The sequence below is a fragment of the Schistocerca nitens genome, chromosome 4 (assembly GCF_023898315.1).
Source record: "Schistocerca nitens isolate TAMUIC-IGC-003100 chromosome 4, iqSchNite1.1, whole genome shotgun sequence".
In the NCBI taxonomy this organism is placed as follows: Eukaryota; Metazoa; Arthropoda; class Insecta; order Orthoptera; family Acrididae; genus Schistocerca; species Schistocerca nitens.
Window position 1 is genome coordinate 779,662,050 of NC_064617.1, and position 15,639 is coordinate 779,677,688.

Consider the following 15,639-nt stretch of genomic DNA (forward strand, 5'->3'; position numbering starts at 1 on the left):
CATCTGTTCCCATACAAAATTCAAACCCATCAGCCATTAAGCCCCAGGGCAATGGAACAGTGGTTATGGGGCCGTGGGACAGTGGTTATGTTTCGCCAACACTGTTGTCCACTGAATTGACCATGACTTTGATGTGAATATGATTTTTTGGTTTAGTGACGAAGCCCTCTTTCATTTGGACGGATTCATAAATAAGCAAAATTGGTGCATTTGGTGGACTGAGAATCCACATTTTGCTATTGAAATCTTCACCCTCAATGAGTGACTGTGTGCTGTGCAGTGTCCAGTCATGGAATAATCAGTGTGACATTCCTTGATGGCATGGTGACTATCAAATGGTACATGAAGGTTTTGGAAGATGATTTCATCCCCATTATCCAAAGTGACTGATTTTGACAAGATGTGGTTCATGCAAGATGGAGCTCGACCCCATTGAAGTGGGAGAATGTTTGATTTCCTGGAGGAGCACTTTGTGGACTGCATTCTGGCTCTGGGGCACCCAGAGGCCACTCGTGTGGCCCTTGATTGGCTCCCATATTCTCCAGATCTGAACACATGCAACTACTTTTTGGAGGGCTGTACAGCAATAACCTTAAAATCATTGCAGGATACACCAGGATATTTACTCTGCCATGCTCATCATAGTTGTTTTCAGAGTATAGATGTAGCTACATAAGACTGGTATAGGTAACTCCTCTTTATCCACATATGCATCGTGAGATCTTTGTGCCACCGCAAGTGAACTGTGTTCCTTTTGTAGTGAAAGTCATGCCTCTGTACACTTTTCTCTAAACACATGATGTGCTCATTGTAAAAGAAGAATTAAGAGGGTAGTATGAAGTAAGTGACTAATGATTTTAATCACTGTTTTAATCAGTGTTAGTGATCTGGGGAGCAGATTTCAAGTAATTTCTGGTGCATATATGAGGTATAAGTCAGCAAAGAAGAAAACATTGATAAGATGTTGGAGATTACAGTGCATGGGGAGGAAAACGATTCTTAGGAGAGTTACCATAGGATGAACTGACCAATTAAAAATTTATACAGATACGTCATTTCAAATTTTAATAATCAAAGGAAATTAAATTTTCACATTTCAGTGAAGTACAATGACAGCCCAGTAGAAGAGTTTTGGTCCGTGATTTTGAACTTGATCCTTATGATGGATATATCCTTACGATGGATATTGTCAAACTGTGACAGCACCACATAACTACCAAAAACTGTTACTGAATTTGATGATTGATCTGCTTTAAATTGGATGTTTCCATAAGCTATCTTAAGGAACCTGTGGGTATTAAGAGTTGTGACAAATGTGTATGTTGTATGTTTGATTTTGGTGCACATGCAGCTATTTAATCAGAAATAATTGAAAAAATAATTGAAGAGGTGGTATGTCAATGCAATATAAGTTACGAAGAGATGAATACATTTGGAAGGGCCAGTACCCTCAGAAGATTTACCAGGAATTCAGTTTGATTTGACTGAATCATGTTACTAACTAAACCAAATTTCCCTCTTAAAAATGACAGGGACGTGACAATTCTTTTTCCCCAAACTATGCATTTCATTTATAATAAGGAATAGTGAAAAAAATATTGGTGAAACTATTGTGCTCTAGAAAAGATGGACCTGACAATATTTTAAACAAGTGTCACTGATTTGAGAGTGAAATCTTGTAATTGTGTGATGTTGAGGAATACACACAAATTTTACATATTTACTTCAGCTAAGAAAAATATCTCTCCCTCCACACACACACACACACACACACACACACACACACACACACACACACACACACACACACACACTCCCCCCTCTCCCTCCTCCCCCCCCCTCTCTCTCTCTCTTTCTCTCTCTCTCTCTCTCTCTCTCACTCACTTTAAATGAAACATTGTGAGCTAAATTAAAGTTAAATCCCTCCAGTGTGCTGAACAAGAAACTTGAGAAGGATGTGATGGAAGAAAGCAGTGTAGATGTTGGAGTATTGAAACGGAAAGACAAGTTGGATGTTTTAGTTCTTAGCACAGGACATCTTGCTAGAAAGACAACCTATACAAAGAAGAAGAGAAACCAAAGAACCCTTGTTAACTTCAAGTAAGTCACATCAAACTAAAAGATGCATTGTTCACACCCAGTTCACTGGTTAATACGAGTGTACATAAAGTCTGGGAACACTTCCAATTATTTATTGTACAAGAACCAAACATTGTACAGATATCATACATAAGTCATTTTGAAGAGATACCCTGAAAGGGTTTATCTATTTATTTATTTATTTATTTATTTAATTTTTTTTTTCATGTGTACCGCCACAGTGTAATTTGGTAATTTGTCAATAGTCAGGACTAGTCGAAACATGGTGAGTTCATGTGCGGAGCGAGCTTTCTATGTGTTGGAGTTCGGCAAAAACAAGTGTGCTACAGCTGTTCAATGGATGTTTAGAACCAAGTACGGTAAGAAGCTACCAACAAGGAAGGCCATTTACCATTGGCACAACAAATTCATTATTGAAGGGTTGCTTGTGCCTGGCAAAGAGAAGCGGACGTCCCAGTGTGAGGGAAGTGAATGTGGAGCGCTCAGGAGAAACATTTATAAGCAGTGCAAAGGAATCGGTGCAACGTGCATCCTGTGAACTCGGAATGGCTTCCATGACAGTGTGGAAAGTCCTGCAACAGAATCTTTCTATGAAACCATTCAAATTGGAGCTAGTGCAGAAGCTCAATGATGACAACAAAGACAGGCATTTTGAGTTTTGTTCGCAGTTGCAACAATTGAATGAGGATGGGGATGGCATTGTTGATCACTTAATTTTTAGCAACAAAGCCACTTTTCACACTAATGGTAACGTGAACAGACATAATTGTCGAATGTGAGGTACAAAGCATCCACACGAATGCATTGATCTTGAGTGTGATCCCGAAAGGTAAATATTTTTTGTGCCTTGTCATGTCGAAAACTGTACGGGCCATTCTTCTTCGTCGAGAGCACAGTCACTGGATATCCCTACTTGGACATGTTGCAGCAATGGCTGATGCCTCAAATGCAATTGGACTCTCCATTCATCTTTCAGCAGAATTGGGCTCCACCCCATTTACATCGTGAAGTTCATGGGTACCTGAACACAGAGCTGCCTCATCGATGGTGCTACAGAAGGGGACAGCTATTTCATGAAATGGCATCCCCCATCATCAGATCTCACTCTGTGTGACTTTTTTCTGTGGGGACACATTAAAGATCTGGTGTATGTACCACCTCTACCACACAATGTAGCAGAGATTAGGGAGAGAATACGGGAAGCGACTGCCACAGTTGACAAAGCCATGCAAAGCTTTCAGAGTTTCTCTTCAAAATGCTATATGTTTGACATCTGTACAATGTTTAGTTCTTGTGCAATAAATAATTGAAAGTGTTCCTGGACTTTATGTACACCCTGTACAATGCTAGTAATCAAATAACCACTAAAGCCAAATGTTTAAATTTGTATGACCGAGTATAGATGGAATTCCTGAAAGTATCACATTCAGCATCTGGTACAGAAGCTTAATGTTGATGTTTTCACTAAAGGAATAATCTCCACTTTCACAGAAATGTAAAAGCTTGTTTATATTATTTACTTTCACTCTATTATACCCAAATGGTTCTTGGTGTCAGTTTGTGAAGTTCATGCAAATTGATTTTGAAGTGCCTCGAAATGCTAACTCAGCCATTCCTGTACACATATACCCATTAGGTATTTATGGTTAATTATATGAATTCATTAAGGAGGGACTGCAATACTCACTCTGTACACACTCAGCAGGGAACTATTATCGACAGCACTACTTCAACAACTGAACGGGAATGTGTACACTCTCCTGCAGGTTTAATTTTCAGTAGACTTCTAGCAGAACTGAAAAATCTGAATTCTAAACCTCATATTTTCAAAATTGAATGAAAATGTTTTATGACTCAGTCTTTCCATTGTGTACTGGAGTTCTCGAAGTATTTTAGAGCCATTTACTGTAATGTGCTATTTATTTGTATTCACTGTTGTCAAACTCTGTTTTTTATGACTGGTGTCAGTTTTGCAAATGAAACAGCTGAACAGTAATTTAAACTAAGTGATTTTGGTAACATTTTATTGAACTGAACAGACTCATATTTTATAACAAGGTGATAGGAGGTAAACAAATCTCAAAAATATTTCACTGAATTGAAAGGAATAATGTTTTACCACAAGTTGTTGGAAAGTAAATAAATTTCAAAAATATTACAAAACAAACAAAAGAAAAAAAGGCACATAGGAAAGATACACAATCAGTTTTGCCATTCTCAGTGCCTTTTATGATGATTTGTGTTTTCAAGGAAGAACTGTTTTTAATCATGTTTTGAATAAAATCGTTATCTTACATATTGGTTTGCCGTATAGTATGAGAAGATAGTCACATGTTCTTCTCCTAGCATTCTTAGATCATTATAGTACAGGAAATGAAAATGAATCGTAAAGCCATGTGGTCACTGTAGCTAGTGTCGTGATAGCTGATTTATAATTTTGAGAGTCTTTTAACATCATTTGTAACCTTGAGTACCTCATGTTGTCTGGTTTTAGGCCTATAGTTATTATAGATATGCATAGTTGTTCTAGACAATTTACATCTCAACGCTCTGCATTTCTCTGACCAAACTTATTTTTGTAATGTGTGAGTCATTAGTGGGATATAGGATAACTTTTTGTGCCTCAGTGTGTCAGGATTGGTAGACTTTTTATGAACATTAGAATCTTCTTCTTCCTGAAACTTTTCTGGTTATGCAGGTCATGCAGAATATGAGAATAGGTAAAGTAAATGTGTATTAATATGATTAAGTAAAATCCTAATGAAATACAAACAGTGGTATGAGAAAACAGAAGTAGTTACCTTATTGAAGAAATGAAGTATACATACTGTTTAATCCAAAGTCAAATGCTGCTTCTGAGCTTTTTGAGCTTATGAAATTGCCTCTTTCAGTAGACACAGATTATAGTGTGTGAGATCTCCCCCACCCTCACTGACTCACATTTATTTATTGTTCTTTGCTGTAATGGTTTCCGTACATAGTATTAAGTAATATAAAACTGCTTTTCAGTTTACCAAGACCTCAGATGCAGTCACTGAATGGGAAGAGACCAAATAGTCAGCGAATGCAGCCAGATATAACTACTCCACAACACGATGATTTAATTAAATACATATGTGACTGTAAGTCTGTTTATGATTCAGTATTACTTATAGTTTATTGTACATCATGTCAGTTTCACCCAATTTTACATTTCTGTTGTAGCGTGGAACAAAGTCACAAGAGAACTAGAAAACTTTAGTCAAAATGGATCTGAAAATGGGAAAGGTAACTGAATTCTGAATTGGTGTTTACATAACTGTGTGTGAGCTACTTTTCTTACAGCTTTTGATGTTTTATGTTTTAGGAGGTCCTTGTGTTCTTTATTATGCAGAACAAGATACAAATCCTCAGTTGAAAGGTATGATAAATGTAGCTAATAAATCAAAAGGAAAACTAAAGCTTTGAAGAAAGCTGTTACGTATCTTCTGTTATAGATTAATTTTTTATAAACATACACTGAAGAACCAAAGAAACTGGTACACCCTGAGCATACAGAAGTTCCGTAAAATGATGTGGCATGGACTCACCTAATGTGTGAAGTAGTGCTGGAGGGAATTGACACAATGAATCCTGCAGGGCTGTCCATAAACCTGTAAGAGTATGAGGGGGGGTGGAGATTTCTTCTGAACAGCATGTTGCAAAGCATCGCAGATATGCTCAATAATGTTCATGTCTGGGAAGTTTGGTGGCCAAAGGAAGTGTTTAAACTCAGTAGAATGTTCCTGGAGTCACTCTGTAGCAATTCGGGACATGTGGGGTTTTGCAGTGTCTTGCTGGAATTGCCCAAGTCTATCGGAATGCACAATGGACATGAATGGATACTTATGTACTTGTCACCTGTCAGTTGTATCTAGACATATCAGGGTCACATATCACTTCAACTGCACCCCCCCCCCCCCACACACACACATACACCTTTACACAGCCTCCATAAGCTTGAAAAGTGCCCTGCTGATATGCAGGGTTCGTGGATTCATGAGGTTATCTCCATACTAGTACTTGTCTGTCTGTTCGATACAATTTGAAATGAGACTCGTCCGACCATGTAACATGTTTCCAGTCCTCAGCAGTCCAATGTCGGTGTTGGCGGGCCCAGGTGAGGCATAAAGCTTTGTGTTGTGCAATCATCAAGGGTACACAAGTGGACCTTTGGCTACGAAAGCACGTATTGGTGATGTTTCATTGAATGGTTCATATGCTGACACTTGTTGATGGCCCAACATCGAAATCTGCAGCAATTTGCGGAAGGGTTGCAGTTGTGTCACACTGAAAGATTCTCTTCAGTCATCATTAGTCCCGTTCTTGCAGGATATATTTTTGACCACATCAATGTCAGAAATTTGATATTTTAGCAGATTCCTGATTTTCACAGTACATTTGTGAAATGGTCATACGAGAAAATCCCCACTTCATCGCTACCTTGGAGATGCTGTGTCCCATAGCTCGTGCGCAAACTATAACACCATGTTCAAACTCGCTTAAATCTTGATAACCTGCCATTGTAGAAGCAGCAGCCAATCTAACAACTGCACCAGACACTTGTCTTATGTAGGTGTTGCCAACTGCAGCGCTGTATTCTGTCTGTTTACATATCTCTGTATTTGAATATGCATGCGTATACCAGTTTCTTTGGTGCTTCATTGCGTATTGTTAGCAGATACCTCTCCCCAGTACACTAGTTTTTGTCACACAACTTTACAATGCTCACTCCTACTTTGATGGTGCCAAGAGGAATTTTGTCCTTGAATCTAGATAATTAGATGACTTTCATGGGTGTCTAATGACGTATGTTCATAATTTTCTTTGGATTTGGTAAGGGTTCCTTTTTTGTGTGTTGCAATCCAGTAAATTTTGGGAATGCTATTGTGCAGTTCCCATCCTTTCTACAGTTGTTGTTGTGGTCTTTAGGACTGAGACTGGTTTGATGCAGCTCTCCATGCTACTCTATCCTGTGCAAGCTTCTTCATCTCCCAGTACTTACTGCAACCTACATCCTTCTGAATCTGCTTAGTGTATCCATCTCTTGGTCTCCCTCTATGATTTTTACCCTCCACGCTGTCCTCCAATACTAAATTGGTGATCCCTTGATGCCTCAGAACATGTCCTACCAACCAGTCCCTTCTTCTTGTCAAGTTGTGCCACAAACTCCTCTTCCCCCCCCCCCCCCCCCAACCCAGTTCTGTTGAATACCTCCTTATTAGTTATGTGATCTACCCATCTAATCTTCAGCGTTCTTCTGTAGCACCACATTTCGAAAGCTTCTATTCTTATTCTTATCTTGTTCAAACTATTTATCGTCCATGTTTCACTTCCATACATGGCTACACTCCATACAAATACTTTCAGAAATGACTTCCTGACACTAAAATCTATACTCGATGTTAACAAATTTCTCTTCTTTGGAAACGCTTTCCATGCTGTTGCCGGTCTACATTTTATATCCTCTCTACTTCGACCATCATCAGTTATTTTGCTCCCCAAATAGCAAAAGTCCGTTACTACTTTAAGTCTCTCATTTCCTAATCTAATTCCCTCAGCATCACCCGACTTAATTCAACTACATTCCATTATCCTCTTTTTGCTTTTGTTGATGTTCATCTTATATCCTCCTTTCAAGACACTGTCCATTCCATTCAACTGCTCTTCCAAGTCCTTTGCTGTCTCTGACAGAATTACAATGTCATCGGCGAACCTCAAAGTTTTTATTTCTTCTCCATGGATTTTAATACCTACTCTGAATTTTTCTTTTGTTTCCTTTACTGCTTGCTCAATATACAGATTGAATAACATCGGGGAGATGCTACAACCCTGTCTCACTCCCTTCCCAACCACTGCTTCCCTTTCATGTCCCTCGACTCTTCTAACTGCCATCTGGTTTCTATACATATTGTAAATAGCCTTTCGCTCCCCAAGGTCGGCTTCTACAAGTTTTTCCATTCGTCTGTAAAGAATTCGCATTAGTATTTTGCAGCTGTGACTTATTAAACTGATAGTTTGGTAATTTTCACATCTGTCAACACCTGCTTTCTTTGGGATTGGAATTATTATATTCTTCTTGAAGTGCCTGTCTCATACATCTTGCTCACCAGATGGTGGAGTTTTGTCAGGACTGGCTTTTCCAAGGCCGTCAGTAGTTCTAATGGAATGTTGTCCACTCTCGGGGCCTTGTTTCAACTCAGGTCTTTCAGTGCTCTGTCAAACTCTTCACACAGTATTGTATCTCTCATTTTATCTTCATATACATCCCCTTCCATTTCCATAATATTGTTCTCAAGTACATCGCCCTTGTATAGACCCTCTATATACTCCTTTCACCTTTCACCTTTCTGCTTTCCCTTCTTTGCTTAGAACTGGGTTTCCATCTGAGCTCTTGAAATTCATACAAGTGGTTCTCTTTTTTCCAAAGGTCTCTTTAATTTTCCTGTAGGCAGTATCTATCTCACCCCTAGTGAGATAAGCCTCTACAGCCTTACATTTGTCCTCTAGCCATCCCTGCTTAGCCATTTTGCACTTTCTGTCGATCTCATTATTGAGACATTGGTATTCCTTTTTGCCGGCTTCATTTACTGCATTTTTATATTTTCTCCTTTCATCAATTAAAATCAGTATTTCTTCTGCTACCCAAGGATTTCTGCTAGCCCTCATCTTTTTACATACTTGATCCTCTGCTGCCTTCACTACTTCATCCCTCAAAGCTACCCATTCTTCTTCTGCTGTATTTCTTTCCCCCATTTGTGACAATTGTTCCCTTATGCTCTTCCTGAAACTCTGTACAACCTCTGGTTTACTCAGTTTATCCAGGTCCCATCTCCTTAAATTCCCACTTTTTTGCAGTTTCTTCAGTTTTAATCTACATTTCATAACCAATAGATTGTGGTCAGAGTCCACATCTGCCCCTGGAAATGTCTTACAATATAAAACCTGGTTCCTAAATCTCTGTCTTATTATATAATCTGTCTGAAACCTTCTAGTATCTCCAGGCTTCTTCCATGTATACAGCCTTCTTTTATGATTCTTGAACCAAGTGTTAGCTATGATTAAGTTGTGCTCTGTGCAAAATTCTGCCAGACGCCTTCCTCTTTCATCTCTTACCCCCAATCCATATTCACCTTCTATGTTTCCTTCTCTCCCTTTTCCTACTCTCGAATTCCAGTCACCCATGACTATTAAATTTTCGTCTCCCTTCACTACCTGAATAATTTCTTTTATCTCAACATTTCCCCCCCATGAACCATGGACCTTGCCGTTGGTGGGGAGGCTTGCGTGCCTCAGCGGTACAGATAGCCGTACCGTAGGTACAACCACAACGGAGGGGTATCTGTTGAGAGGCCAGACAAACGTGTGGTTCCTGAAGAGGGGCAGCAGCCTTTTCAGTAGTTGCAAGGGCAACAGTCTGGATGATTGACTGATCTGGCCTTGTAACAATAACCAAAACGGCCTTGCTGTGCTGGTACTGCGAACAGCTGAAAGCAAGGGGAAACTACGGCCGTAATTTTTCCCGAGGAAATGCAGCTTTACTGTATGATTAAATGATGATGGCGTCCTCTTGGGTAAAATATTCCGGAGGTAAAATAGTCCCCCATTCGGATCTCCGGGCGGGGACTACTCAAGAGGATATGTCGTTATCAGGAGAAAGAAAACTGGCATTCTACGGATCGGAGCGTGGAATGTCAGGTCCCTTAATCGGGCAGGTAGGTTAGAAAATTTGGAAATGGATAGGTTACAGTTAGATATAGTGGGAATTAGTGAAGTTCGGTGGCAGGAGGAACAAGACTTCTGGTCAGGTGACTACAGGGTTATAAACACAAAGTCAAATAGGGGTAATGCAGGAGTAGGTTTAATAATGAATAGGAAAATAGGAATGCGGGTAAGCTACTACAAACGGCATAGTGAACGCATTATTGTGGCCAAGATAGAAACGAAGCCCACAGCTACTACAGTAGTACAAGTTTATATGCCAACTAGCTCTGCAGATGATGAAGAAATTGAAGAAATGTATGATGAAATAAAAGAAATTATTCAGATAGTGAAGGGAGACGAAAATTTAATAGTCATGGGTGACTGGAATTAGAGTGTAGGAAAAGGGAGAGAAGGAAACGTAGTAGGTGAATATGGATTGGGGCTAAGAAATGAAAGAGGAAGTCGCCTGGTAGAATTTTGCACAGAGCACAACTTAATCATAGCTAACACTTGGTTTAAGAATCATGATAGAAGGTTGTATACCTGGAAGAACCCTGGAGATACTAAAAGGTATCAGATAGATTATATAATGGTAAGACAGAGATTTAGGAACCAGGTTTTAAATTGTAAGACATTTCCAGGGGCAGATGTGGACTCTGACCACAATCTATTGGTTATGACCTGTAGATTAAAATTGAAGAAACTGCAAAAAAGTGGGAATTTAAGGAGATGGGACCTGGATAAACTGAGTAAACCAGAGGTTGTACAGAGTTTCAGGGAGAGCATAAGGGAACAATTGACAGGAATGGGGGAAAGAAATACAGTAGAAGAAGAATGGGTAGCTTTGAGGGATGAAGTAGTGAAGGCAGCAGAGGATCAAGTAGGTAAAAAGACGAGGGCTAGTAGAAATCCTTGGGTAACAGAAGAAATATTGAATTTAATGCAGCTTAATGCAGCTTTACTGTATGATTAAATGATGATGGCGTCCTCTTGGGTAAAATATTCCGGAGGTAAAATAGTCCCCCATTCGGATCTCCGGGCGGGGACTACTCAAGAGGATATGTCGTTATCAGGAGAAAGAAAACTGGCATTCTACGGATCGGAGCGTGGAATGTCAGGTCCCTTAATCGGGCAGGTAGGTTAGAAAATTTGGAAATGGATAGGTTACAGTTAGATATAGTGGGAATTAGTGAAGTTCGGTGGCAGGAGGAACAAGACTTCTGGTCAGGTGACTACAGGGTTATAAACACAAAGTCAAATAGGGGTAATGCAGGAGTAGGTTTAATAATGAATAGGAAAATAGGAATGCGGGTAAGCTACTACAAACGGCATAGTGAACGCATTATTGTGGCCAAGATAGAAACGAAGCCCACAGCTACTACAGTAGTACAAGTTTATATGCCAACTAGCTCTGCAGATGATGAAGAAATTGAAGAAATGTATGATGAAATAAAAGAAATTATTCAGATAGTGAAGGGAGACGAAAATTTAATAGTCATGGGTGACTGGAATTAGAGTGTAGGAAAAGGGAGAGAAGGAAACGTAGTAGGTGAATATGGATTGGGGCTAAGAAATGAAAGAGGAAGTCGCCTGGTAGAATTTTGCACAGAGCACAACTTAATCATAGCTAACACTTGGTTTAAGAATCATGATAGAAGGTTGTATACCTGGAAGAACCCTGGAGATACTAAAAGGTATCAGATAGATTATATAATGGTAAGACAGAGATTTAGGAACCAGGTTTTAAATTGTAAGACATTTCCAGGGGCAGATGTGGACTCTGACCACAATCTATTGGTTATGACCTGTAGATTAAAATTGAAGAAACTGCAAAAAAGTGGGAATTTAAGGAGATGGGACCTGGATAAACTGAGTAAACCAGAGGTTGTACAGAGTTTCAGGGAGAGCATAAGGGAACAATTGACAGGAATGGGGGAAAGAAATACAGTAGAAGAAGAATGGGTAGCTTTGAGGGATGAAGTAGTGAAGGCAGCAGAGGATCAAGTAGGTAAAAAGACGAGGGCTAGTAGAAATCCTTGGGTAACAGAAGAAATATTGAATTTAATTGATGAAAGGAGAAAATATAAAAATGCAGTAAATGAAGCCGGCAAAAAGGAATACAAATGTCTCAAAAATGAGATCGACGGGAAGTGCAAAATGGCTAAGCAGGGATGGCTAGAGGACAAATGTAAGGATGTAGAGGCTTATCTCACTAGGGGTAAGATAGATACTGCCTACAGGAAAATTAAAGAGACCTTTGGAGATAAGAGAACCACTTGTATGAACATCAAGAGCTCAGATGGAAACCCAGTTCTAAGCAAAGAAGGGAAAGCAGAAAGGTGGAAGGAGTATATAGAGGGTCTATACAAGGGCGATGTACTTGAGGACAATATTATGGAAATGGAAGAGGATGTAGATGAAGATGAAATGGGAGATACGATACTGTGTGAAGAGTTTGACAGAGCACTGAAAGACCTGAGTCGAAACAAGGCCCCCGGAGTAGACAACATTCCATTGGAACTACTGACGGCCTTGGGAGAGCCAGTCCTGACAAAACTCTACCATCTGGTGAGCAAGATGTATGAAACAGGCGAAATACCCTCAGACTTCAAGAAGAATATAATAATTCCAATCCCAAAGAAAGCAGGTGTTGACAGATGTGAGAATTACCGAACAATCAGTTTAATAAGCCACAGCTGCAAAATACTAACTCGAATTCTTTACAGACGAATGGAAAAACTAGTAGAAGCTGACCTCAGGGAAGATCAGTTTGGATTCCGTAGAAATACTGGAACACTTGAGGCAATACTGACCTTACGACTTATCTTAGAAGAAAGATTAAGGAAAGGCAAACCTACGTTTCTAGCATTTGTAGACTTAGAGAAAGCTTTTGACAATGTTGACTGGAATACTCTCTTTCAAATTCTAAAGGTGGCAGGGGTAAAATACAGGGAGCGAAAGGCTATTTACAATTTGTACAGAAACCAGATGGCAGTTATAAGAGTCGAGGGACATGAAAGGGGAGCAGTGGTTGGGAAAGGAGTGAGACAGGGTTGTAGCATCTCCCCGATGTTATTCAATCTGTATATTGAGCAAGCAGTAAAGGAAACAAATGAAAAATTCGGAGTAGGTATTAAAATCCATGGAGAAGAAATAAAAACTCGAGGTTCGCCGATGACATTGTAATTCTGTCAGAGACAGCAAAGGACTTGGAAGAGCAGTTGAACGGAATGGATGGTGTCTTGAAGGGAGGATATAAGATGAACATCAACAAAAGCAAAAAGAGGATAATGGAATGTAGTCGAATTAAGTCGGGTGATGTTGAGGGTATTAGATTAGGAAATGAGACACTTAAAGTAGTAAAGGAGTTTTGCTATTTGGGGAGCAAAATAACTGATGATGGTCGAAGTAGAGAGGATATAAAATGTAGACTGGCAATGGCAAGGAAATCGTTTCTGAAGAAGAGAAATTTGTTAACATCGAGTATAGATTTAAGTGTCAGGAAGTCATTTCTGAAAGTATTTGTATGGAGTGTAGCCATGTATGGAAGTGAAACATGGACGGTAAATAGTTTGGACAAGAAGAGAATAGAAGCTTTCGAAATGTGGTGCTACAGAAGAATGCTGAAGATTAGATGGGTAGATCACATAACTAATGAGGAGGTACTGAATAGGATTGGGGAGAAGAGGAGTTTGTGGCACAACTTGACCAGAAGAAGGGATCGGTTGGTAGGACATGTTCTGAGGCATCAAGGGATCACCAATTTAGTATTGGAGGGCAGCGTGGAGGGTAAAAATCGTAGGGGGAGACAAAGAGATGAATACACTAAGCAGATTCAGAAGGATGTAGGTTGCAGTAGGTACTGGGAGATGAAGAAGCTTGCACAGGATAGAGTAGCATGGAGAGCTGCATCAAACCAGTCTCAGGACTGAAGACCACAACAACATCTCATCATACATTTCATCAATTTCTTCATCTTCTGCAGAGCTAGTTGGCATATAAACTTGTACTACTCAAGTAGGCATGGGCTTCTTGTCTATCTTGGCCACAATAATGTGTTCACTATGGTGTTCGTAGTAGCTTTCCCGCACTCCTATTTTTTTTATTCGTTATTAAACCTACTCCTGCATTACCCCTATTTCATTTTCTAATGTACCTCCCCGATTAAGGGATCTGACATTCCATGCTCCGATCCATAGAATGCTAGTTTTCTTTCTCCTGATAACTCCCTTTTACTAATATCTGCTTATATCCACAACATGGATGCTTTGCACCGGAATACACAGCTCCACTCTGAACCCTATACAAGGGGGCAAAAATAGTTTTGTCTACTGTGATTCACAGTTACTATCATAATGAACAAGTTGTGGTGACCTTTGAAAAAATAGCACACCAGCAGCAATGGGGATTAAGCTTGGAGTGAATTTGGCATTGGGTAGAGAGGGAAATTCAGGGAACTGCTCAAAATGCATCTTTACCTGGCCAGTAGAGTCAGTCCTATCTCATGGGAATTGATGGGACAGCATCACATTATTCAAAACTGAGTAACCAATAAGGAGGCCGCAGTAACTTTCTGTAGATTACTGGAGATCATATAGTTAAGGAAACCGAGGAGTACAATGCTGAACTTTGCTACCTGAGAGTGACATATCTCTATTCAGTAATTCTTAAAAAAGGGTCTCAGTTTTGCCCTTGTATTGAATGCAATGACCATCTGCTGTTTCATAAATGCAGTGTAACAAGCTGCTACTATGTTTCTTTTCTGAAGCACCTGAGGACATCAGATGAGACATATGGTTTCATCACATGTGCCTGACTGCAGAAATAGAAAATCAAGAAAAGGAAGGTCAGCCTTGTGGCATCTTAGGGAAGATTAGAACACCATAATCCTTTCAGGAAAGGCAATGCAACCATATTGCTATTAGAAGGAGACTTCATGGAAGAGAATGAACACCCACCTCTATTTAGTTTCTGTTTGGTAGTGACTACTGTGAACTGAAAAGGGGGGCAGCCATGGGAAGCCACTATCTCCTCTGTTGTTACTAACCTATAAGGGGGCAATCAAATGAAACTTAGACAGAAGGAAAAAGGTAATTAAACTGTTTATTATTTCAAAAGTAATTCCCATAACTGTCAATACATGTATCCCACTGAGAGACAAGACATTCAGTGCCTTTGTGGAAACATTTCTGCAGTTGTATCTGGAACTATGGTTGTACCCAGACATGCACCTCTTCATGCAAAGTAAATCAAAGGTTATAGATGTCTTTCTTCATTGCTGCAAAAATATGGAAATCACATGGGGAGATATTGGGACTGTATGGAGTATGTGTAAGGGCCCACATGTTGCCAAAGTTACTTTGAATAGGCTGCAGAAGATTTGCTGGAAAGCCCTTTCACACTCCTGATCTCTCCCTATGTGATTTCCATATTTTTGGAGCCCTGAAGAAAGACATTAGTGAATGTCAGTGAAAGCTTAACAACTGGACTAGAACATCTGACAACAGAATTCTGCAGCTGTGATTATACTGAACAGCAACTGTGCAAATTCTCTACTCTGTCCTGTTCAGTTGTTGGAACAAGACCTGGAAGAGCCAGAGAAGTTGAGAAAGACTGCCTTGGTGCACTGTCAAGAAGGGTCAACCACATTATGGAGGAGTCTCAGTGCAATGCATATTCTGCCCACCTCCCAAAATTAGATCTCTTCTGGCCCAATTGAAAGACGATTTTCTCCTCTGCAAGCTGGAAGTTTACCAGATTCCGTACAAGGTAAAATATTCTGAACCATGGAATAATGTTGCACAAAATATCAGTATA

The 15,639-nt window shown here is 39.7% G+C and overlaps 1 protein-coding gene across 1 annotated transcript in view; it reads left to right on the forward strand.

Annotated features, from left to right (window-relative positions):
* The window catches only part of LOC126253150 (MAPK regulated corepressor interacting protein 2-like), a 61,261-nt gene that overhangs the window by 13,116 nt on the left and 32,506 nt on the right, over positions 1-15,639 (forward strand). Inside the window, exons 2-5 of the mRNA XM_049954295.1 lie at positions 1,930-2,100; positions 5,110-5,222; positions 5,305-5,367; positions 5,447-5,500. Coding sequence (XP_049810252.1) covers positions 1,930-2,100; positions 5,110-5,222; positions 5,305-5,367; positions 5,447-5,500 — 401 coding nt within the window. The remainder of the gene's footprint in view (positions 1-1,929; positions 2,101-5,109; positions 5,223-5,304; positions 5,368-5,446; positions 5,501-15,639) is intronic.